This window comes from Pantherophis guttatus, chromosome 1 (assembly GCF_059756535.1).
Source record: "Pantherophis guttatus breed Tessera chromosome 1, ASM5975653v1, whole genome shotgun sequence".
NCBI lineage: Eukaryota > Metazoa > Chordata > Lepidosauria > Squamata > Colubridae > Pantherophis > Pantherophis guttatus.
Genome location: NC_142063.1, coordinates 77001217 through 77026238, shown reverse-complemented (window position 1 = coordinate 77026238; position 25022 = coordinate 77001217). Strand labels below are relative to the sequence as shown.

Sequence of the window (25022 nt, the reverse complement as noted above, 5' to 3'; positions counted from 1 at the left end):
GCAATTGCTAGACAGTTCTGTTCCTTTAAAAACTATTGCAAGGAAGTCTGTAATTTGACTTATAGATTCAAACTGCGGGGTAAGTAAATAAAAGTGTTAGCCCACTAAAAGTCTGTAGCGATACTGTCATCAATGGTCATAGTTGTCACAAAGGTGCTTTTTTTCAGGAGGCAACTGGACTTCCTTGTTTTTTCTTTTGAAGGCGGTTGGCTTCTCATCCAAGAAGCTCTGATCGGATGGTGGGGAATGGGATTTATATTCCTTGCAGACAGCTGGTAATCTGCATCCTTTAGGGTAGTTGAAGCACTTGGAGGTTTATCTGTGTCCTCAGGATCACCTGAGTTCCTGTAGTCTGCAATTTTGCCCCTCTGAAAATCCATTCCTACTCCCACACCATTCAAAGGGTGTTCATCCCAAATTGTTAATCCACTAGAACAGTGTTTCTCAACCTTGGAAGCTTGAAGATGGGTGGACTTCAACTCCCAGAATCCCCCAGCCAGCGCTGCTGGCTGGGGGATTCTGGGAGTTGAAGTCCACCCATCTTCAACCTTCCAAGGTTGAGAAACACTGCACTAGAAACACGTGTAAACAAGAAGGTCTGGAGTGACCCAGATGGAGGAAAGCTTGCCTTCCCAATAGGAAATTGTTTAAATTGTTGGTTTAGAACTGGCGAGAAAATGAAAATGATGGTCTATGCCGCCTTGAGCTCCAGGAAGAAAGCTGGGATTTAAACAACAAAACAAAACAGAGTAGCATCGTGACCAGCCTTACCAACTGTGGATCATGGGACCTGTGGGCTGGCCGTGCCTTGGGAGGGCGCCAAGTTGGACAAGACTTCGCTTAGTTCTATAGTGTGGCGAGAGCGCAGGACCAAAGCCCCTCTCCCAACTGGCCCCTTCCTTCCTTCCTTCCTTCCTCCCTCTGAGGGCGAGGGAGCCTCTGACGGACGGGGCTTGACTGCCCTGCGGCGAGGATTCCGTCCCTCATCCCGGAGCCTTCGTAACGGCGGGAACTTGTCCTCACTCGCCCGGGCTTGTGCAGAGGCTTCCCTCCGAGAGTCTCGGGGCTGTAATTGTGCGGTGTGTGCGCGCGCGCCTATATTTTCCACGGCGTGGGGCCGCGGCCGTCTTTTTGGGCTACTTACTACACTAGCTGCTACCTTTCAGGAAGCGCATAAAAAGAGGAACCGGGCGGGGAGAGAGTGGGAACAAAGCCGCTGGCCCGAACTGCAGGACCGATGGCCGGGTGCTGGCGAGGCTCTGCACGAACGGCGATGACTCCGGAGCCCATCCGCTGGGGCGGGAAGAAGAGGAACGCGAGGGGGACCAGGGGGGCCTCGTCCTTCTGAAGAGGACCTGCCGAAGAGGGCAGATGTGGTGGCATCGGTCTTGGGATGTTCCGCGGAGCCCCCCAGGGAAAAGCGCCGCTGCCAGGTACTTTTAAGCGGGGAATGGCCTCGGCTGGTTTCCTTTTGCCGTCTGGGCTGACGCCCTGGTCTGCTCTCGCACGGGAGGGCTGTTGTTTACATCCTGCTATTGTAAGGCCCTTTGCCTTGCCATGCCATATCCCCCCCCCCAACCTCCCTTCCTCTTCCTTTGGGGCCGTTCGCCGGCTGCGTGTAGGAAGGTAGGCCTGTTCAGCCGGGACACATAGAGTGGGTGGCCAGGCTGGCAAGCAGGCAATCTGTTCCTCTGGAGACAGGAAGGGCTTTAGCACATGGAAGCATAGTGGGAATGTGGAGTGTTGGGAGAAGAGGGAGAAACTCTCTCCGAGAGAGGGGAGGCAGGAAAGTCTGGAGTAATATCCTTCTTAAGGATTCCTTCCAGGCTGAAGTGACAAAAGAGCATCCTTATACACTATCTGTAGAGAATGGTACTGTGGGCACCAGCCTTCTTCCTCACGAAGCAAATTTCCCTTCTCTGTGTCCTCTGCGGGGTAATGAAGGGGAAGGAGCCAGTTCTCAAACACTTTTGCTTTGCAGAAACTGCTGTCATCTCCAAGAAACAGGTGTTGAGTTTCCTAGGTGCTCTTGGAGAGTGAAGATAGTGGGGATGTTGAATAAGAGGACAAAGTGATGTGCGTATAGTTTTCATTTTTGAAAACCACAAACCGATACATAGTTCTGGACTCCAATGAAAAAAAAAAGAAAAGAAAAATAAAACAGTCTCCCACTTCAAAAATAGCAAAATGTTCAGTGTTTTTCAATAGCCAACCACAAATACAGTAGTCTCATTTCTCTCTTAACATGATCCAAAAATAGTTATGAATTGGTGGAGGGCTTTGAGAGAATCCCAGACAGTCTGGACAAGTACAAGTATAATAAGAATAAGTCATTTAGTTGAGCATAATGAAATATTTTAGGATTGAAATAACAAAAGCTTAATAGGAGAAAACAAAGCCGTTTTTTCAGTTATATCAGGCTGTAGTTTTCATTCAATTTCACTCCATATTTTAAACTTCTGTATAAATACTTGAATAGAGATAAATCCACTGTTAAGTAAACTGCAAAGTACTATACAAGGCATTAACTCAGCCCTAATTCCAATTTGATTGGATTTTTACAATTTGATTTTGAATTTTTCAAGGATATTGTATCTTAGTATATTGTAGGCCAAGAGCCTTAAGAAGTGAACTACAATTATAAAACAGCATATTCAAATAACTTTGCAAATTTGTCCTCAGGAGATGCATTTCCTCATTCTGGTATTAGATGACCACACTAAATGAAACGTGAAGGAAGATTTTCTGTTCTGGAACTTCCTCTTTGTTGCTCTTTTTTAAGGAGATTAAGGAGATACATGTAGGAGTATTTGAATCAATCATCAGAGGTTAATTTCTGCAAGGGCCAATAAATCCTTTTCGTTTATCTATTCCCAGTGGTTTACATAAGTTTCTTCCTGCTATTTTGTCTAACCGTACTCTAGTATACCTTCTTGTTCTTTCTCTTTCAGGTGTCTCTCTTATGTACCTGCCTTTGAATCTAATTCTCAACATACATTATTGAATGAATGAGTTTCTAGACCACTTTAAGTCATCTGACTCTAAGTGGTGAATAAAAGCTATAACTAATGCAACAGTAACAATAGCATGCAACAAAACAAATGTGCTATGTAATTACAGTTGATAATTTTAATTAATCACAGAAAAAAACATTGTATCATTTTTGGCACTAGGAAATCTGTGCAACTCAAGTCCCAAAGATCATCTGAAATAGTCAGGTTTTATGAGCTTTCAGAATGGGAATTATCCTTTCCTTGTGGGACAAACTATTCTTCAAGAGGACTGCAAAATCCAGTTCATGACCAGATGGCTGAAAAACATTCATTTTTTAAATGATATTCTATACAGGTAGTTCTCAATTTATGACTAATGAGCCCAAAATTTCCATTGCTAAGTGAGACATTTGTTAAGGAATTTTGCCCCATTTTACAACCTTTCTTGCCACAGTTAAGTGAATCCCTGCAGTTGTTAAGTTACTAACATGGTTTGTTAAGTCAATCTGGCTTCCCCATTGATTTTGCTCGTCAGAAGGTCGCAAAAGGTAATCACATGATTCCGGGTTACTGCAATGATCATAAATACACGCCAGTTGCCAAGCATCCACATTTTGATCACCTGACCATGGGGATGTTGCAAGAATGAAAAATGGTCAAAAGTTTTTTTCCCAGCGCCACTGTAACCTCAAACAGTCACTCTAAATGAATAATTGTAAGTCGAGGACTACTTTTAGTAACCCACATGGGCTAGACTTCTATTATGGTTTCAGTGAAACAAAAAATAGGATGAGTCCCGTGGGGAAGCAGCCTTTGGTCATGAGGGGATGATTAGCAGCACAAATACAGGTATTGTCAGCACCACTAGGTGGATCAGATCAGGAAATCAACTTCACAGAAAGACTAGAACTACTGCTGTTGAGATTGGTTATTACTACAATAATAGAAACTTGCAAGTCTGACTTTGCGCCCTTCTCCTCTTTCTCATATTCCAGTGAATCAGGGAGGTATCTGCCAGAACTACTTTCAAATATTACTTCTTTTCTGAGGACTTAAAAAAATGTTTCAGTCCCTTTTGCTTAGGTTGCATCTTGCTGTCATGGTAATTTCCTTACTTTCTGCAGTTGTGAATGCGTAAGAATAGAGTACATGCTGTTTCTGAGTGCTCTTATTTTGTTTATTATCTACCCTTTCCTTTTATGGTGGAAGTAGGAGACCACTTTGGCTGTGAACCTATTTCCCCCTTGGATGTTGTTGCAGAATTTATTTAAATATGGCAATAATTTCTGCACTGTACATTTAGATTAGGATCCTGCAGTCATGAATGCTCAATGAACATCACCAATGATTAGGAGAAAGTGTCTGGTGTTTTCTGATAGATAGTTTACCTGTATGTATGTATTTGCCTATACATACATATAGGTATTTGGGAAACTTAATTTGTTGTAGAGGAAACGTTATTAAAGTAATAGCAGGATAGAAGTCCTAAGCTATCATATGGTTTGTTTGGTTCTGACTTAGCACATTGTGTGATCCTAGCTAGTATCGGTTTTTTTTACCCACCGTTAATGATTGGCACAATGTGTGAATCCAACCACTCTATTCCCAAGGAGCAAAGCCATATGAAGGAGACATAGAAAGATTTTGTACTTTTTTGTACTCCTCTTTCTTCCTATGTGCAATGTTTTGTCCTGGGTAAATAAATTTGGAGTATTTGTCTTTGGAGTACCTAAGGGTTTGACAAGGAGATTTTGTAATGTTCTCATTTTAGAGCCAGAGTATAGGTTGTCCTTGACTTACAGTTCACCTGGCAGCTTAGCAAGCATTTGAAATTACAACAACAACCCCCCCCCCAAAAAAGTACTTACAATTCAATTCTAAAGTTCCGACGGCTGCCCTGTGATGCCATTTTAGGCTCTTAGCCAGCAGCCCACATTTACAGCTATTTGCAATATCCAATGGTCAGGTAATTGTAATATACAATATTTTGCCATAAACCAGCATCTACTTTTGGTTTCCAGAAAAAAACATCTCATAGCGAACAACGGATTTGCTTAATGACCATGGTGTTCATTTAATTCATGGCATTCGCTTAATAACCATGGCATTTGCTTTACGATTGCCATGTTCCCCTAATGACTGCTACAAAAGTTGTAAAAATAGGTCCAGCTGCTTACAAGTCCACTTTATGATTATCATAACTTATGACAGTAATTTCCAGGCACAATTACGGTCTTAAGTTGAGGACTACCTGTATACTTGAAGTCAGCGATTAGAGGGTTTTTAAAAATCATAATCTGAAGCTGGTGCCAGCCATGAATGTTTGTACAATAGTCTGATGAGACACATTATGTTCTATTCTCCTAAATCAACCACATTATTTTTGCAACTTCAGCTATATCTCATGTGTCTTAAAATCTCTCAAGCAGCATATAGTACTTACTGTACATGGATTAGCCTCTTATGTTTTCAAAATCATAGAGAGGTAAACAGGATGGTACTACTTCACCAGTTATTAATGACTGCTTAACTGAAATGTAAGGTAATGCCCATTTCATACATGCTCACGCTCATCTAAATTTAAGATAAAATTTGGGGTTTTTAAATATAATACTATTTGCAGCATTTTTCTTATTTTAGTAAACTTATACTTTCCCCACTAGATGGCAGAAACTTTCAATATTCTATATCTTATTTATAACTGCTGGTTGGGCTTGATAGCCAATTATTGTTTGCAGAAAACAGCAAGATTCTTCACTTCCACTAAGACAAAGTAACACAGATGTGGTATCTGTACTCTTAAATTGATTTCCCAACATGGACATTTTTCAAGAGAATGGACTGTAGAGATTTGTTCCTTCCAGTTTTATCACATTGAGATGAGTGCCTTTTGGAAAGTAATATCCACTCATTCTTTGTGAATCGTAATTTGAAAAGATATGAGTCCAATAATAAAAGATAAAGTTTCCCTCAAAATGATTCCTGGTTATTACCTCAATATTCATGCTAGGGGTATTTTTGTCAATAGAACAGAAGTGTAATCCTATTATCTTCATCTTTGGGTTTTTTTTACTTCCTATTCTAGCCTAAATCTAGACATGGAATTCCCCAATGATCTGTCATGCAAGTACTAATCAGGCTCAGCCTTCATAGCCCAGAGAAAGAACTGGGTACTGAAGATATTCCTGCTGATTGTCAGCTTTAGAGATGTAAAGAGATGTAAAGATCTGCCTTATATCAAGTCAGACCACTGCTTTATGCTATTTAATATTCTCTATATTATTTATGGAAGGCATTTTGCTAATAATTCAGTCATAACTATTATCTTGCATGCAGTCAAAAATCTAGAAGCAGTTATGAATGATGCATATTTCTTTTTTTTTTAAATATACTTTATTGATTTTTTAAAAAAGGTTTTTTTAAAAAGAAAATATCAAATCTCAGGTAACATCTGAGATATCGTGCGATTACATATATACAGTATATACACAACAAGTATCTTCAAATCTATCATTATTAGAAATAGGCATATCCTTATAGTCTTGTTCTATTATTCCACCATTTATACCACCTTTCCCATACTGCCTTAAATTTTGAATTCTCATAATCTTTAAGCATACTGGTTAATTTTGCCATTTCTGCACATTCCAAAATTTTATTTATTATTGTCATCTCTGGAGGTATTTGTTTATCTTTCCAGTATTTTGCGAAAGTTAATCTGGCCGCTGTTATAATATGTGTAATCGATTGTGTCTTGTCCTTAGAGAGTCCATCTCCCATCATTCCAAGTAAGAAAATTTCTGGAGATAATTTTATATCTTCTTCCACTATTTCCCGCAGCCAAGTTCGTATTTTTGTCCAGAACTTTTTTGTCTCTGAGCAGGACCACCACATATGAAAGAAGGTGCCAACCTCCTTTCCACACTTCCAACAAATTCCTGAGGCATTAGGAAATATTTTTGCTAATCTAGCTGGGGCTAGATACCATCTGTGAAATATTTTGTAGTGGTTCTCCCTATAAGTTGCTGATTTAGTAAAGTTATAATTTCTATTCCAAGCCTCCTCCCAGTCATTGAAATTTAGTCTGTGGCCAATATTTTTTTCCCAAATGCTTAGTTGATTCCTAGCTATCCCTTCTGCTCTGTCTTCACCTAATAAGAGGTTATAAAATCTGGCTAGCATTTTCTTTTCAATCCCCAACATAATTTTATCTAGATTGTTGTACTTCGTCTCTATACCAAATTGATCCCTATCTTTTTGATATCTAGAACTTATCTGCGTGCAGCTCCACCAGTCCAAATTAAAACCTTGATTATTTAGTGTTTCTCGTGATCTAAGAATACCATTTCCATCTAGTATGTCTTTATACGTGCCAAATTTCCCAATATCCCTTTTATTAGTAGCAATCAATGCATATGATGCATATTTCAAAGCCTACAGAATGACCTTGGTCAGGTTAAAAGAGTATTGTATTTTTATTGTATGACCATCAGGATTACCTTGAACACATTGGTCTGATCAAATCTGTCAAATAATCTGGAAGCATTGATATAAATATTTATCAATTGAGATGGAAGAATTACATCTAAAAAGAGAAATGCCTTGGCAGACTATGTGTAATGAACACTCATTAGTCATTACTGGAGTGGATGGTCAAAATAATGGTATTCTAAAATGTAATAATAAAACAAAAAATGATAACAGCAGAACATTATAAACAACATGTATTCCTTTCTGATTATTATCAGGAGGCATTATACTGCAGGAATAGGGAAAGTAGCCCTCAGTTCTACTGTATTTTTTTCCCCACTGACCTATTGATTAAAGCAATAGAAACAAACATTCTTCAAATATTAAAATCAACTGGTAACACCTTGCAAAAATGGATCTAAAAGTGAGACCTCAACAAACTAGAACCAGTTTGGTATAGTGGTTAAGGTGCTGGCCTAGAAACCAGGAGACTGAATTCTAGTCCCACCTTAGGCATGAAAAACCAACTAGGTGACTTGGGACAGCCATTTTCTCTCAGCCCAACTCACCTAACAAGATGGTTGTTGTGAGGAAAATAGGAAGAGAAAGGAGAATTAAGTAGGCTTGCCACCTTGAGTTGTAAAGGTAGTCCTCAACTTACAACAGTTCATTTAGTGATTGTTCAAAGTTACAACGCCATTGAAATAAGTGACTTATAACCATTTTTCAACACTTACAACCATTGCCACATGCCCATGGTTATATAATCAAAATTCAGATGCTGGGCAACTGACTCATATTTATGATGGTTGCAGTGTCCTGGAGTTATGTGATCCCCTTTTGAGACTTCCTGACAAGTAAAGTCAATGGGGAATTTAGATTCACTTAACAACCATGTTACTAACTTAGCAACTGCAGTGATTCATTTAACCACTGCCCCATAAAATGGGGCAAAATTGACTTAACAAACATCTCACGTAGCAACAGAAATGTTGGGCTCAACTGTAGTAGAGGACTACCTGTATATGAAAAAAAAGGTGAAATAAAAATCTAAACAAACAAAAATCCAGAGGGAAATACCAACACAATTAGATCAAGATTCTTAAGGTTTGCAGAAATAATAGTAAAATAAACCAAAATAAATCAAAATCAAAATCAAAATAAGGGAACAACTACTCAAAACAATCTGGTGAGTTTTAAACATATTCTATAGGACTGCAGTGATTTGGAAGAGGTGTTAAAAGCTTAAATGGAGTACCTGTGACCCATTACTGCAGTTACATCTGTTTCCAAGCTGCACACTCCTAATGCTACTATCCAGCTCAAGTGTTATTTTTTTAAAAAATAGAAAATCTCCGATACCCTGGTTCGTCATTAAGACAGCATTCTTGTTGAGAAATCAGGATTACAAGTGTGACATTTTGTTTAATCTATTTTGAAAAAGTAAAATATCCAGAATGAAAGTACGGTGATAAGCAAAATCTCTAACAAGGATTTCTGTCTGGAATCTATGTTCATTCTGAAATTTAGAGTATGTCAATGACATCTTGCATAATAGTGTTAAGAATTACATAATGTTCTACTTTAAAATGAAACACATCTGATTCTAGCTGTGGAATCTTAAAATAACTTCTTTGAGAGGGTGTTGTAATTTCAAGTGATACTGCTTGATATGCTGAGAATGCGTCTATATTTACGTAATATCTAGATGTTTTTGAAAAGCTTTGTGGTTACACAGAATTCCTTTTTAATTTCCTTTTATTTATTCTCTGCAGGCAGTGATTCTCTGCTATAGCAGACCATTTTCAACATTCTACTTGTTGGGAAATGTAGAAACCAGAATGTACAATATAATCCATACAAATTATTCAACAGCCAGGCATCCATTCCCACTATATGACAAATCCATTTAATGTACCCTGTTGCAGTGACCAGATTAGAGGTTTATACCTCTAATCTGACAGCACTGGTCTGCAGACACTCAAAATGCTCGATACTGTTTCCTTTCCTGTGATATAGACTTGTGTGCTCATCTAACAATGGCACAATCAGCTTTAACAATACCAATTTTTCCTTCTTACTTCACAAAGTTGGTCTTATCTTACCTTCTCAACTACTATATAATTTATGAACTATATTAATATAAAAGTATTCCCCAATGCCTTTATTCTAACACTGACTCAAGGATCTGTAAAACGTATTTCATTTGCTACCTATTATACATGTTACATATAGATATGTTCCAAGGTGTGTTGGGAAATATGGCCTGACTCTTCTTTTGTGGTTATCACCTATCCTCTCTTGCAATTATTTCTTTCTGTTTGCACTTTCCATTAGCACTTTATTTCCTGAGTCCCTTTCATATCTGTGCTTCCTCTTGTTCTCTCTTTTTGATACCAGCTTCTCTTCTCTTCCAATAAGAGCAAAGAGAGGAGAGCAGGTCTCTATATTTTCATTCGAGGAAGAATGGTGTATATGTTTATGCTGATCCACGTTAACAGTATTTTAAAATATATCTGTACTACAAGATACAGTATAACAGCCCCATTTTTCTCTCACTGCAGTATCTGAAAAATCAGGAGGTATGTTGAACTGGTATTTCATGGTTTATTACTTACACTTCAAGTAAAGGAATGGTTACTCGGCAGCTAGTGACTACAAACAAAAGCATATTAATCTATAGTCATCAAAAATGAGGAGTCTGGTAGCCCCAGACCCTATTAGGTAGGAATTATTAATCTGAAATAGGAACATTTCTCCCAACCCAATTTAAATCCTACATCAGTCCAGTCACTCCAATGCATTAGCTTATTGCCTTTTACAGTAATGTGTATTAGTTTGAAAAGGTGCTACCAGACTATTTCTTCTTTCAATAAGATAGTGGGTGCTTGTTCTCCTACTCTAGTTGCAAAATTATGGCACAATCTGCCCTGCTTTTCTCTGGACCTATTCTAGCTATGGCACCTTCCCATTTCACTGCATTTCATCTTGTTTGAACTTGGAAAATGGGGAGAAAGACAGACAAGCCAGTTTATGGAAGCCAGACAACCTGAAGTCATCAAGATCCCCAATCCCCTGGCTTTGCGACAACCGATTAATGTTCCTCCACATTTTAAAGGAGGGCAGCAATAGAAGCATGCTATCTCCTTGCCTATCAGAGTGGCACACCATAATTTAGGACAGCACCAACCAAAGCAAAGGATAGGAATTGGCTACAGGGTCAGTCAAGGTTATGTTTGCCTGGCATCTCTTCCAACTCTTGATGTCAATTCGCTCCTAAGCCTCTCAAGGGAAATCTGGAAAACTGTTGCTAACGCTCCACTTCTCTGGCACGTCTTCTGTGGCTCTATTTATCTGGTCGCCTCAGCCAACGGTTGCACGAAGGCGGCCGGGCCCGAGTATTGCAATGCGTTCGAGGAAGCGGCAGATGGAGCCACTATCACGCCTTTTCCCTCAGAGCAACAAGGAGGCAGCTTCCCGGGCAGCTATCTGGGGTCCTTAGGCGCTTTACCTTGCTTTGTATTGATACTTCCTGCACGGCTCTAATTTCTCGGCGAGGCGCGCTGGGGAGCGAGTAACTGGAAGCCGAGCATGCACCACCCGTCTCGGGGCTACGCTAGTCTTTGGCACTCTCGTTTCTGCGGCTGCTTTGAGGGGAGGCGTCCCGGATAAGCCCCTGGCAGAAGGAGCGAGGGCAGCACTTTCCCTTCTTCCGCCCGCCTGCCTTGGCAGAGCAATGAGTCCCGCGCTCGAGCGAGAGACCGACGCTGTCTTCGGGGCTTAATCGCTGGCTACTCGCCCCCGCGAATATGACTGGCCCTCTCCCGAGCAGGTGAGGGGAGAAGCACCACCAGCGGGGTTATGGAGCTGCACGAGGTCAACGAAAAGGGCTCGAATGGCGGGGGCGCCGCTGCTGCTGCTGCCGCCGCCGCCTCCTCCTCCGTTGGCTCCAGTTCGCCTTCCACCGCTAGTTCGGAGACGTCCGTGTGCCCGGAGTCGGACAAGATCTCCACGCTGGGACGAAGGCACAGCAAAAAGAGGTTTGGGCTCAAGATCTTTGGGCGCAGGTGAGCGAGAGGCGCGACCCAGTGTGAAAGAGTAATGGGATAGCATGGCACACGAACTCATGGTTCTTCAACCACACAGCAAATCACCAAAAAATACGTTCAGGTAGTGGAATAAAATGCTTTGGCTAGTTTGTGGCTCAGTGTGTTGTGCAAAAGTTGCTGTCTTTGAGTAGTGGGAGTAGCGGTTGTTGTGACGCGCGCGGAGGTTTCCAGTCTGAGGCAGGTGATGAAGCTCAGTTGACAAGGCAGGGGGTTACTTCGATGTACCCCAAAACGCGCATACAGAGACACGCCTATATTTGCTTAGATATGAAATAGAGATTCTTGTCCGTGCTACGTTTTTGAATGTAATTAATAGGTATCACCAGTCGCGTAAAGAAGGTAATGGTTCAGTTTGAGAGAAACAGCACTTCTATCTTTGGTGTAAAAACAAAAAACCCCTTAATCCTGTGTTATTCAGGAATGTAAAATTTTGATTGTCAGCTGTAGTGATGAGAATGTCATTCTTCCTTTTCACCCTTCCCCTCCCAATTCATTTTGCCTCATTGGACTGAGGTTTAGTCTCTGATCTCAACAAATAATGCTGTTTTTCTTTTGGTAGGAACATGGGCTGGGTATTTTTGTAATTAGTTAATAGCTTTCAGTGGGATTAGGATCTGCCTTTCCTTTCCCCTACCTCATTTACTCATCTTCCTCTTTACCCAATTTATTGTTGAATTAAGATGTGTTTATAAATACAGATTATAGGTGTTCCCCAACCTGAGGGCCCTTTGACAGATTGATCAGCAGCTCCCATCATTTACATTGATCATGGAAAATATAAATTGGAGATGACTGAATAATCCAATAACAAAAGTTAGGTATAAATTCTAGAACAAAATGTTTTGTTAGTGCTTAATTTGGAAATGGTGAATTAGGTTTGTGTCTGTTTCTCTCTAACACAAGGAAATATAGCAGTGTCCAGATATATTACTGAGGCATTTGCATTTTGTTTGCGCTGTCCTTTGACCATGCTGTTGTATATCTTTAAACATTATAACCACCTTTCCTGCAATCAGGCATTTGGTATGTAATCTTTTGGTAGCTTCTTGGAGTTCTGTTTGAAGGAATTCATAATTCTTTAGTTTGAAATATTATGTTGGTCTTGGTTCAAAATAAATAAAGTTGAATTTTTTTTGGCTTTTCGGCCAAAAGTGACAGGCTTTTGAATTTTTTAAAAACCAAAACATTGTGGTTTGTTAGCTACAGTAATTATATAAACTTTGTCAGAGAAGGGAACTAAAGCACTCTTTCATTGATAGCATTTTTGCAAATACAGACAAGTACAGTGTTAGCTGAATATGATAGGACGTTTTATGAAAGATCAGCTGTACTAATCCAAATGTTATGGAAATGACATTTTTTATTTATATAAAGAACCAGTACTTAATGTAATAGAAATGTGTGTAACCAAAGTTTATATTGTAATTATTGTTATAATTTATATAGTATAATTAATCTGCGTATTCTATCACACAGTGCATATGTATTTGGAATTATGGAAGAAGTCACAGTAGGAAGTGGCTTTCCATTTTACAGAAGGGGATTCCTGAAGCTTAGAACATTTGGTGAACTCAGAACACATACGGGCTACACTGATTAAGAAATTGAGCCAAGCTTGTTAGGACAGAATATACAGATGAGAACCAATATAAAATTCAAGCAAAGACAGTGAGAAGGGTACAAGAATTTATTTATGTGTCACATACACCAGGCCTGCACAATTTGTTGAGGGGAAGAGGCCATATGGAAAAATTGAAAATCCTTGTGAGCAGCAAAGAAATACCTGGAGGGCCGATCAGCAGCTAGCAGAGTAGAGGAAGCACTAGAACTGAGCATGGCAGCAAGGCTTGGAGGTGCTTGACAGTGTGTATTTTGGAGTGGCAGTGGTTATAAATTTACTATTTTAAAAAGTCAAATTTTTTATGCAGGTCTGACATAACACCCAGCAACACATGCACAGAAGCATGAAAATGTGGAGGAGTTGGCATTACAACTTGGTCCCCGCTCTTTTAGAGGCTGCTATCATTTGGCAAAAATTACCATTAAGTTTAGGGCTTCCATCTACAACTCCAAACATAGGTAATGTATAGGATGTCTAAAAATAATTTCATTTCCAATCCAGAGACTGGAACTAAACAAATTAGCTAACAGGGCTCACTTAACATCCTAGTCTCAAAGCCTTAACAGATGAGTGCAGGCAGGAAAGTTTTGCTGTCTCTGTTAGAATTGACGATCTGGACTGATCTCACTCAAATTCTCCTTCTCTTTTCTTGTGCATGTAAATCATTGGAATGCATATATGTACACATTTATAGAAGTTCCCTTGCCCAGTATTACCTGGGTGCCCATGCCCACTGAAGGCACATTCGTGCAAAATAAATCAGCACTAGATAGAAGCGAAGTAAGGGCTCATATTGTTCCCAACGGTCAAAGTAGATCTCAGATGGATAGAATATGGTGCTAGCCATGTTCTCCCATCAATGATCTTTTAAAAAGGAAATGATGCATGAATTACAGTTTTTCCTTCCAAAAGAAGCCATTGTTTTGTAATTTCTGAGAGCTTTGCTAGGTAATCAATTGTTCAAACCTAGGCGCTAAATGCTATTTGTTCCAGCCATTTTTTAAAAAGAGAGCATGTTGTTTTTGAAATAAGAAAAGCATGGCAGACTTGATTCTTTGGCTTATACTAAAGGCATTTCTATTCAAATAGAAATATGTGACAATGATAAACAGCTATTTTTGTATTAAATACTGTTACAAAACTTGCTTAGTCTAAACTTTAGAAACATTCTGAGGGAGTGAATCTGGTTCATCTGACCCTGAGCTCACTGTTCATTCTCATCCAGAGCCCATTTAGGAAATTTAGGAAATAGCTTTACTTGTGGAAATGGATTGAAGATTAGGCGTTTGGGTAGGTAAAGACTGAGTAGATGACCTGAGAAACATAGTAAGCATAATTTGTCAAATCTAGTAGAACCAGTCCTATACTGATGGATCGGTGGAGAATAGTTAAGAGAATTTAAATTCCTAACAGGTCTTTCATGTCCCACCTCTAATTCTTAAAGAATGAGACTTTTCCTTCCTATCCCAGTAATTGCTTTGCTAGTTGTGTAGGGACTGAAAAGGCACCCGTATTGACTCAGATACAAAAAGAGTCCTTGATGAATTATTTCTGACTGGGACTGCTGCTGTTCTGGTGTTATACCCTGTATGTCCTAGTTAGGAGTATTGCCTGTTAAGATAATGAACAGAGATGTTTCCTTTATGATCCTTTCTGGTATAATTAGAACAAGGCTAATTAGGTCTTCTGTTCCTAAAGTTTGAATTGTGCCAAGGCTTAAAGCCAATTATGCTTTCTTATTTGAGAAAGCTGGTACTTGATAAAGAGAACTTTGATATTGAAGACTGTTACAACTTTTATTAAATGCAACAGAAAACATTAGTTTTGGTTTAGTGTAAAAGTGGAGAGATTGGGATAGAAAGTTGACTGGTTGCTGTTTTCTGTAGCTGAACAAGGGTCTGGATGCCCATCTTGCATACATCCCTTGCATGTCAAATTCACACCAGAGTCTGCACAGCCTGTAGCCACACCCAACTGTTTCTAGGACCAGATGGCTGGTTCTTGCCTCAATGTTCCACCTATTAATAAAAGATAGGAGAATATATGAACACTGTGTAAGAGTTAGGATGTGAATAGGTGTAGACTCCAACTGTTGCCAGAATCAACTAGCAATCAATTTTTGACTCACTATCTATTAACTGAATATAAGTTACTTTGTTCATACAGGAAAGTCTCTCGTCCTTTTGCTTCTAGGAGATGCCTGTCTAACAGAATTATAAGTCTTTGTCCTTTTTCCCTTCCTTTCCCATCCTCACCCTGCTATACTCCACAATGTATGACAGTTGAAAACAACCAGCTAATAGAGAGGCATCTAATGAGATCCCCAAATTAATACTACATGAAATAAATACATGTATTCCTTGGTTCACAATGGTAATTTGGACTGGAACTTCCTTTGATAAGCAATGCGGCTGTAAAGCGCGTGGCCATATTAGTCAGCAACAGTAATCCCAGTTGCCATCATAAACTGGATCCCACCTAGTTGTTAGATGAGGGCCCACCCCGATCCAAGCCATTCCATCCTGGCCTATCCTAATCCAAACCATTCCCTGTTCCCAGTTTTGAGTTATGGTAAGGTGAGGGGCTGCTTTCTCTTCAGTTCCTCCCACCCATCTATCTTTCTTCCCCCCACCCCCGCCCCATCTTTGCCCTTCTGGTCATCCTGCATTCTATCACCTCCACTCTCCCTACCAGCCCTGTCCTCCAGCTTTGCCATTGTTTTCCTCCCATTGCTGACAAGGCACGCCCAGCATGGTCCTTCACGAAGTTGGCCATTCTAGACTTTTTTCCTCAGGCCACATGTGCTCTTATCTAAACAATGCCTTCCAAAGCCTCATGAGAAGGCCTCACCTCAATTTGGACTGAGGGGAGCTTAGTGCAGAGTGGCCAAAAAGGCAGAGATGGGAAGAGATAGGTAGGTAGGAGGATTGAAATGTCCCTGTGGTCATAAGCAGAGTGGATTTTATTTAAGTCAAGTCCATTTAAATCACGATTTCTATCACTAGTAAAAAGGCTTGATTTAAATCAACTCAATTTAAATCATAATTTTTAAAGAGCAAGTGTCATCACTGTCCTGCAGCAGCTCCTCCTCTAACCCGCTGTTGACTTACTGACAGTCTCAATATTGCAGAATATACAGCCTCATGCTACATAACTAAGCTACATTTCATGCTGAATAAATTAAATTATTAATGTATCTTAAATAGAAAACTATATTTAGATAGATTTTTACTCCAAAAGCATTTTATTAAAATAAAATTGATAAAAATAAAAAATAAAAAACGATTTAAATTTTAAAAATCCTTTTTTTACAATTTTTTAAAAAACAATCATTGATTTTTATCCACCCTGGTCATAAGTGTGGGTGGGCTGCCAAGTGCCTGAAGTTTGATCATGTGATCAAAGGGATGCTGCAATGGTTATAACAAATTGTCCTAAAAGACTATAAGAAATGCTCTTATCCTAAGATATTGTGGAAATCCATTGTAGCTTCTTTAAAAGATACCCTGAAAATATATTTGATAAACTGGGGGTTAAGACAAATGTGGAGCAGGCTGTTTTAATCATTTGTTTCTGGTTTTATCCTTCAATCTCACAGGCCTTGGAAGATCTTAGTGCACATTCTATTTCACAATGACTAGGATTGTGAGACTGATCCCAAGGTCACTTCTGTTCTCCTTGATATACATTTCTGCAGCTGAGATAGGCTATTTGGAAAGCTGAAGACTGTGGATTGCAAAATTTTGAGACGGTGTTAGCCCTAAGGACTAAAAAGAGAACTTATGCTTTACACCCTGACACCTGAGGTGGTGACAAAACAGAGAACTGAAGACTGAAGATACAGTATTTCAGCATCTCAAAATGGACAAACCAGATTCATATGTAGCTCCCATATCCACTATGAATTTGGAGACAACACTTTTGTTTCTCACTTCATCTGCATAGGTGACAAAATGAGAATACAAAATAAGAGTGTAAATGGCTTGAGAGAAACATGTGGAAAAATAAGAATTCTAGGTGAAAAGGACAATGGCTAATCAACTAGTAAAGACAAAAATCTTCTATCTTTTTGGCCTTTTAGCTAAGAATAGGATAAGTGATATCCTAATGAAAAGATGGATATTGTTTCCTGTGACTATTCTTTTCATCTTATACTTTCCAATCTTGCATTCATGTAAAAAAGAACCTTTGTATTATTCATTCCAGCAGATACTGTGAATGTATTTTCTATTTGCAAAATTCGATGCATCTTAAAATTCTTCAGCAAGTAATATTCAGCTAGGATGTTTGTGGCAATGCACATGGAAAGCAAACATAAGGTATTCTAAGATTATTGTGGTGTTGCTGCTTTAATTTTAGTACCATTTCACTACACTGACGGAAGACCTGTGTGGGAAGTTATTGCTGTAGATTAGAAGTGAGCTGTAATTTCAGCCTTGAGGGTTGTAATTAGAACCCAGAAAACAGTGCTCTGGTATCTGATTAGTCTGTCAACGATATATTATGGCAAACGACTGGGCTTGAATAAAAGTCATGATGGCTGTTGGCCAACTTTGATATGTAACCATATTAGCAGATATTTAAAGAAAGGCTGTGGTGAACTTGCCATTGTGACATATGAAAACATTAAAAATGCAGTTGTATAAATATATTTGTGGGTGGCTGAAGCCAGGAGTCTTCAGTGGATTGTGGTATTTGGTTAATTTGCCTTTTCATTGGTCCTAGAGTTCCCTTGGTTACATATATAGTAGGCAGGGCCGGATTTAGATTGAAAGAGGCCCTAGGCTATTCCACTTATGAGGCCCTTTCACCAGTGGTGGGATTCAATTTTTTAACAACAGGTTCTGTGGGCGTGGCTTAGTTGGGGGTGTGGCTTGGCAATCATGTGACTGGGTGGGCGTGGCTAGCTGGTCACGTGACTGTAGGCGTGGCTAGCTCGTCATGTGATCGGGTGGGCGTGGCTATGTGCATAGACTTTTTTCAGAGGGCTGAAAAAAGTCATTTCTGACTGGGCCTCGCACTTTTGACCGGTCCTCACACTTATGACCATCCTCACATTTATGCCCGTGCAGCTTTCTTAACAACCATGTCACTCATTTCACAACTGCTTTTCTTCACCATGGTGACAAGATAGGGCAAAAACGTAAAATGTGAGGACAGTCGTAAGTTCGAGGACTGGTCAAAAGTGCGAGGACCAGTCAGAAATAACTTTTTCAGCCCTCTGAGTAGTCCATATGCATAAAAGGATACAGCAATAGAGAGGGATGAAGGAAGGGAAGGGAAATTAGAGTAGGAGAGAGAGGGAGGAAGAGAGGAGGAGAAGGAGAAAGGAAGAGGAAGTAGAGAGGAGAAGAAGAGGGGGAGGAAGAGAAAGTAAGAAGGAAAGAAAAGAGAGGTGGTAGGTTTGAGGAGAAAGATTGCTGTACAATAAAAAAGATGAAAGGGAAGAAAGCCAACCCCAAACAAATATAAAGATATTAAGATAAAGAATGAATTGTTAAACTTTAAAGAATAAAAGAGAACAAATATGAATAAATAACAATAATTAGAAACACACATACAAACATACAATGTATTTTCTTTGAACAGAGTATTTGGCCGGTTCACAAATTTAAACAGTGTTTAGTCATTTCAATTAAATTTACAATTTCTATATTTCCTTTTTGCCATATTTATTCCTCATCTATTTTTGTAAAAAACCAATATTACCCTCATCCTCATCTCTAATCTTAATCAAATTCAATTTTTCCCTTCTATTCTATATTATACCCTTTCCCATTGTCATCTATTTTTATATCCATCCTCACATTGGTTAATTATGTAATATTAGTTGTTTAATATAAATTCAACATTTTAATATTAATCAATTAGTTATATAACTACCTTTTTGTATATTAATCAATATGAACATGAATATTCCAATTATTTCCATGCAATCCAATTTCTTACAAATCCATTAATTATATTTACCAATAATAATAAACCAAATAATTTCCCCCATATATTCCTCCAAACCACAACTTAACCATTTCTGCTTTCAGAAATATACAATTAATAGTATCTCAATTATTACAATTCCCTAGTTAAATAGAGCTTTTTTTTCTTTTGTGTTTTAAAATCCTGAACTCTTCTCTTTTTCCCTAAATTTCCCATTGTTTGCACCTACCTTTTTTGGTGAGGAAAAAGAAAAGAATTCTGCCTGCCTAATTTTCCAACCTTGCAGCAACAGCAAAGCAGTTTCACTTTCGTTTCTCAGTATAGCTAGGGGGAAAAAATCAGCACTCTTTGGAAGGAAGCAAAACAGCGGAGACAAATCAGCTGAGAGCCGGGAGGCCAATTAGCCTATGCTGAAGCTCCGGGGGCCAATAAAATTACAAAAAAAACACCGAACCCTTTGTTAAATTGCTGGCTCCCCCGCCCCTCGCTATTTATTGGCAATAAATAGTGGTGCGGAGGGGCGGGGCAAGCCAGCAATTTAACAAAGGGTTCGGCTGCACCACTGGCTCTAGGGCGGCCCTTTGAAGCCCCGAGGCAAGAATTTGAAGTTTTTTTTTCCTCTAGCCATCGGAGGCAGCAATAGATTGGGAGTGGGCGGGGTAAGCGAACGGCCGGCGATCCAACAGAGCAGAGAGAGTGAGGGTGAGTGAAGGCGTGGAAGCTGCTTTCTCCATCCTGCTTTCTCCATCCGGAGCCGGTGGGGAACCACGTGGCAGCCCACGTGGATCCCAGGCAGCGGAACTCAGGCTAGGGAAGGGGTGGGCAATTGTGGCTCTTTTACAACCTGTGGCCTTCAACTCCCAGAATTCCTGAGACAGCCAAGCTGTCTCAGGAATTCTGGAAGTTGAAGTCCACAGGTTGTAAAAGAGCCACAATTGCCTACCCCTGGCTACGGTAGGCTGGCGCCGCGCGGGTGGGAGGCGAGGGGCGGGCGAGCCAGCAATTTAACAAAGGGTTCGGCCGAGCCACCTAGAACCCCCAGAATCCCACCACTGTGTAGGCCCCTCTTGATCTTGAGGCCCTAGGCTGAAGCCTAGTTAGCCTATAGGAAAATCCGGCCCTGATAGTAGGCCCTAAAAAATCCAAAGGTGCTTGTGAAAGATGCGGACGTATGTGTGATGTCCTGAAAGGGTACATGTGCGCATTGTCTTTATTCTGTATTGCTGTAGATTATATGATTAAAGTTCATAAAAATAATTAGTAGTAAGAAAAAGCATAATAAGGGTTTACCTTTAAAGAAGGAATAGTGATTCTTTAATCAAACCCCTGTGGGTGATTCAATCTTGTCATATTTTATTCCTAGGAAATGTTGGGTTTGGTGCAACCCCAACTCAAATGAATAAAATACTGCCAGGAACTATTAAAAGCTGCATTTGGAAGATTTACTTTTGTATTATGCCATGTAACTTTTTTGTTGTAGGCCTTGCGTTTGAATTAGAGGAAGGATGGTTTAGCCTCTTTACTTCCCATTTTACTTTAGAATAACCTACCTGAACCTTCATCCAGACTTATTGTACTAGCTGCCTGTTGCTGTCTAATGAACTTATTAGCAACTTACCATAATTTGGTGAGAGGGGACCTTACATCTAAATTTATGTGGGATGTGGGACTAGAACTCAAACTGGCTCTTTTTTCTGCATTACTGTAAATTTACTAAGAGTTCCATGCATCATCTCTCCTCACCCCCACCCCCTTTGAGAAGCTATATACCTGTCAGGATAATTATTAATTTTCACACCCTGATAGTAACTCAGAGAAGCACAAGCTGCATTCAGAGTAGTCCGTATTTGCTCTTTTATTTCATTTTGATCTCTTGAGTCGAAGGAAAATCAAAGTCATTTCAACCTACTTTGTGACCGTTTGTCAGGATCTGAGCTAGAAAATGGAAGCCAATGGTTTCTGTTTCTGTTTCCCTGATGTATACAGTGGGAGTCATCATTCATCACTTCCTTCTCTTGAAATGTTGCTTCCAATAGAATGCAATGCTGGATATACAGTAATGTCCTTATAAATATTTGAGTCCTTTCAGAAAAGGAACGTTTAGAGAAGAGCAATGTACTCTATTGCATTTTATTTTATTTTATTTTTTTATAAAGAACATTTGCTCTAAAATCAGACAAATGTGAAGTAACTTGTCTCAGCAAGTTATATATGGTTCTCAGAAGATTTATTTGATTAAAATGCAATTGATCAATTAAGATTCTTTAATGTAGGGGTGAGTCCCTTGTGATCTTCAGTCTAATTTCAAACTCTGCAAGAGATGAGTTCAGCTCTCTGGTGAGATGAGAACAGGATGTGTGAGAGAGAAGAGATGCCAGTCCTCCCACTTGGTTTGCTATCTAAAGAGTTCCAAAATAAGAAACTGTTGTAAATGTTAATAACATGATCCATATCAGAAATTTGTTAGAATATGCTGCACTGTGTTCCATTTATTTATTTAATAAATGCCTTACAGCCAATTTGCTTTTAGAATAGATAGGTAGCATTCAGATTAGGTAGCATTCAGATTAAATTCCTTGGAGGCCCCATTGGAATTAACAAGTATTAAATTAATTCTTATGACTGTGCCATTGATTTTAGTTGTTTTACAATAAATCTAATTTAAGCAAAGATGGTTAAGGTATGGTTTCTTTTTGTAGTTCTAGACATATTCTTCAAGAATGAGAAAAAGAGACAACTTGCATTCTGTAGTCACTCAAAAAACAACAACTGCATTTTAATCTTAAATATAAGAACATATCTTTGCAATACAGAACAAATAACAAACCAAGCTTCCAACCCCTCCAGTGACTAGATACAGCCTTACACACAAAATGACCCCAACCGTTTCTTCGGAGGGGCTGTGTTCCTAAGCCAGAAATGTTGCTTGCCTTTCTTCTAACAGATTGGTCGTTTAACATCCTTCCTCCTGCAAATCTCTGGAACCAATTTCAGGAGTTTTATTGCAGGGCTGTGTGCCATGCCTTCTGTGTTTCTGGATTGTAATCTTTTCATCAGGATCACTGTTGTCTGGACGATGGCTGTTCTTACTTGAGATGAGCAGTCTAGATGTAGCATCTGGAGGCTTCATTGATGTGGTAAACCTAGCAGCTACCGTATCTAGGTGTACTTGCTACAAATACTATGATTTGATGTATAAGGAAAAAATTAATTATGCTGTTTCATATACGGGGGTGAGAATGGTAGAAGCTGTGAGTAAACGCCATAAAAGGAGAGTGTTAGAGAGTTGTCATATGCAAATAGCTTACATCTGCATTTCAGAGTTGCTGTTCAAAGATTAGATATGTAGGAGTTACATTTCCCATGTTTTTATTGTATTGTCACTAGTAACGCTTGAACATTCATTGTCTTTCGCTTCCCTGTATTATCTTATTTTGTTTTTTCTGTTTTAAGGCCCAATTGTGTCTTATTCTGGCCTAGGTACTATTTTATAAATTGCTTTTACTTCTTAATTATTGGTTATTAGTGAGTTTTTAGTAATATCCTAAACACTAATCTCATTTAGTAAAGGATAGAAAGAAGAAATGATAGAAAATAATTGTAATGATGATGGATGTTCACTTGAGGATTGATGTACTTTTATTTAAACCAATATCCAGAATTAAATGCCAAGAATAAAGGATAGCTAGTTTGCAGTAGTGGTTAAGGCATCAGGCTAGAAACCAGGAGACAATGAATTCTAGTTCCACCTTAGGCCCAAAACCAGCTGTATGATCTTGGGACATTCTCTTTTCTCTGAGCCCTAGGAAGCAGGCAGTGGCAAACCACTTCTGAAGTTGCCAAGAAAACTGCAAGGGTTTCTACAGGCAGTCCCCAGGTATTGAAACATTGGCTCAAAGGCAAAAAGAAAAAGAAAAAGAAAAAAAAGGGGGGGTGGGAGAAGAGGAAGAAGAAAAAAAGAAGAGAAAAGAATAAGTGTGTGTAGGCAGGGTATGCAAATGTGGGAGCTGTATTTAAAATAACAAAATTGATCTCTTTCATTTTCATGTTCATTTATTGTACATGGGCAACTGGGTTGGTAGGCACTACTGCATCTTACGAGGCAGACTTGGGGAATTTCCAGTGGAACTATCTGTCAATTCAGTAATTCCACTTTTCATATTGAGTTGGATTGAATCACTAAAATAGAATATGCAACAAACCTGTTTGCTTGTCAGCAAATATCTCCAATATCCACAGTTGGGAAATGTAACTACTCCTCTTCTATTTTGTACTCTTCTACATTCTTCTAACTTTCTTATCTTTATGAGCTTCACCCTTTCTAAGCAGTGATATGCAAGTTCACTTGATTTCCAGTGGTTATCTAAAGAAGCCTTTATAATCATTCGCCATTCAAAGCACAGGCTGCACCTCAACCTCCCACAGATGACTGTGAGTCCACCTTAGTATAAGTATGGAATTAGCTGTGGCCAGCCTTGATTAGGCAACATTTAACTGATATGTGAAAGTGACAGGCTTTGGCTATAGGACAATTTTGTGGCAGTATAAGAATGATACCCAGCCAAAATTCTTAAATTTTATTTAGAAACTGATCTGGAATTACAACTGTATCCTTTTAGTCATGAGACAGCCAGTGTATTCTAGTGCTAAAATGCCGGACTAGAGATGAGGAGATACAGGTTGTAGTCCTCCCTTCATCACGGAAGCCAATTCTTTGGACCAGTCATTCTATCTTAGCCCTAGACTGGAAAGTTGGAAAATAAATCTATCTACCAATCTGCTCTGGACCAGCATGGTAGGTTATGGTCCATAACCTTCAACCTGAAGAATCCTTCATCTTACAGTGGATTGATTTAGGCTAATAATAATAACAACAGTAACAATTACTACTTTCATGTCATAGGTTTAATTATGATTGGAGAAAAGCATTAACAGTAAGTAGGCAAGCTAGTAATAAAAGCAGATTATTTTAGTGTTATCTACTGAAGTTTAAGTCTGTGTGGGAATTTAGTTAGGTTTAGATTTTACCTTGCCTGATTTTATGCTTTCAGCTAAATCTGCCACCCAACTGACATAATCACAAATTTGGATAGTGTACATTAAATAACTTCTCCCCATCAACAATATGGAAATTTTAAAAAGCATTCAATATTAACAAAAAAATTATAAACTGACATATTTAGGAACATGCAGCCAGCAGTCACTATTTGTATCATCTTAACCCAATTTGCCCAGAGGAAAAGACAGGTTTGTAAAGCTTTCTTGAACTCTTAACAGGGTCAGGGCTCACCGAAATATTTGGGTAGGGTAGGGGTGGGGATTCTTCCAGTGACCCAAGTTCAACAACCGAAAAGGCATACTTCCTAGGTCCAATCAGATGAGATAACCTCAGAGAGGATCCTGTGAGAAAGTGTGGGATGGAGACAGATTGTGCCACAAATAATATGTAGATGGTAATCTATACCTAGAATTACACACAGAAGCCTATTGGGAGCCAGTCAGAAGTGATGGTGTTATAAGGTGCTCCTATAATTATCTAATCCATAGCATTCTGGACCAGTTGCAGTTTCCAGATGGTCTTCAAGGACAACCTTATGTTGTAGTAGTCTAATTAGAGGATGACTATGGTGCAAGTGAAGCGTCCTGGTGGCGCAGTTGTTAGAAAGTATTGCAGGAAAACTCTGCCCACAGCATGGAGTTTAATCCTGATGGGGCTCAAGTCTGGCTCAGCCTTCTATCCTTCCGAGGCGGTAAAATGAGGACCCACATAGTTGGGGACAATATGCTGACATTATTGTAAACCACACTGAGAGTGTGGTAAGCACTGTGGGACAGTATATAAGTCTAAGGGCTATTCATAAATGATCTCCTAATCCTGGGATGGATTGTGCA

The 25022-nt window shown here is 39.3% G+C and overlaps 1 protein-coding gene across 15 annotated transcripts in view; it reads left to right on the top strand.

Annotated features, from left to right (window-relative positions):
* The window catches only part of DGKZ (diacylglycerol kinase zeta), a 159819-nt gene that overhangs the window by 27641 nt on the left and 107156 nt on the right, over positions 1-25022 (top strand). For 5 of the 15 annotated variants that reach the window (XR_015729484.1, XR_015729482.1, XM_087876509.1 and 2 more), the window contains exon 1: positions 10955-11530. The exons of 2 other annotated variants lie outside the window; for them this stretch is intronic. Coding sequence is in view for 6 of the 13 variants with exons in the window: in XM_087876544.1 (XP_087732670.1) it covers positions 11325-11530 (206 nt within the window). In the remaining 7 variants the exon portion in view is untranslated. Of the gene's footprint in view, positions 1-850; positions 1434-10918; positions 11531-25022 lie in introns of those variants that run through there. 8 more of the 15 variants (XR_015729494.1, XM_087876544.1, XM_034417453.3 and 5 more) reach the window with 5 other exon arrangements.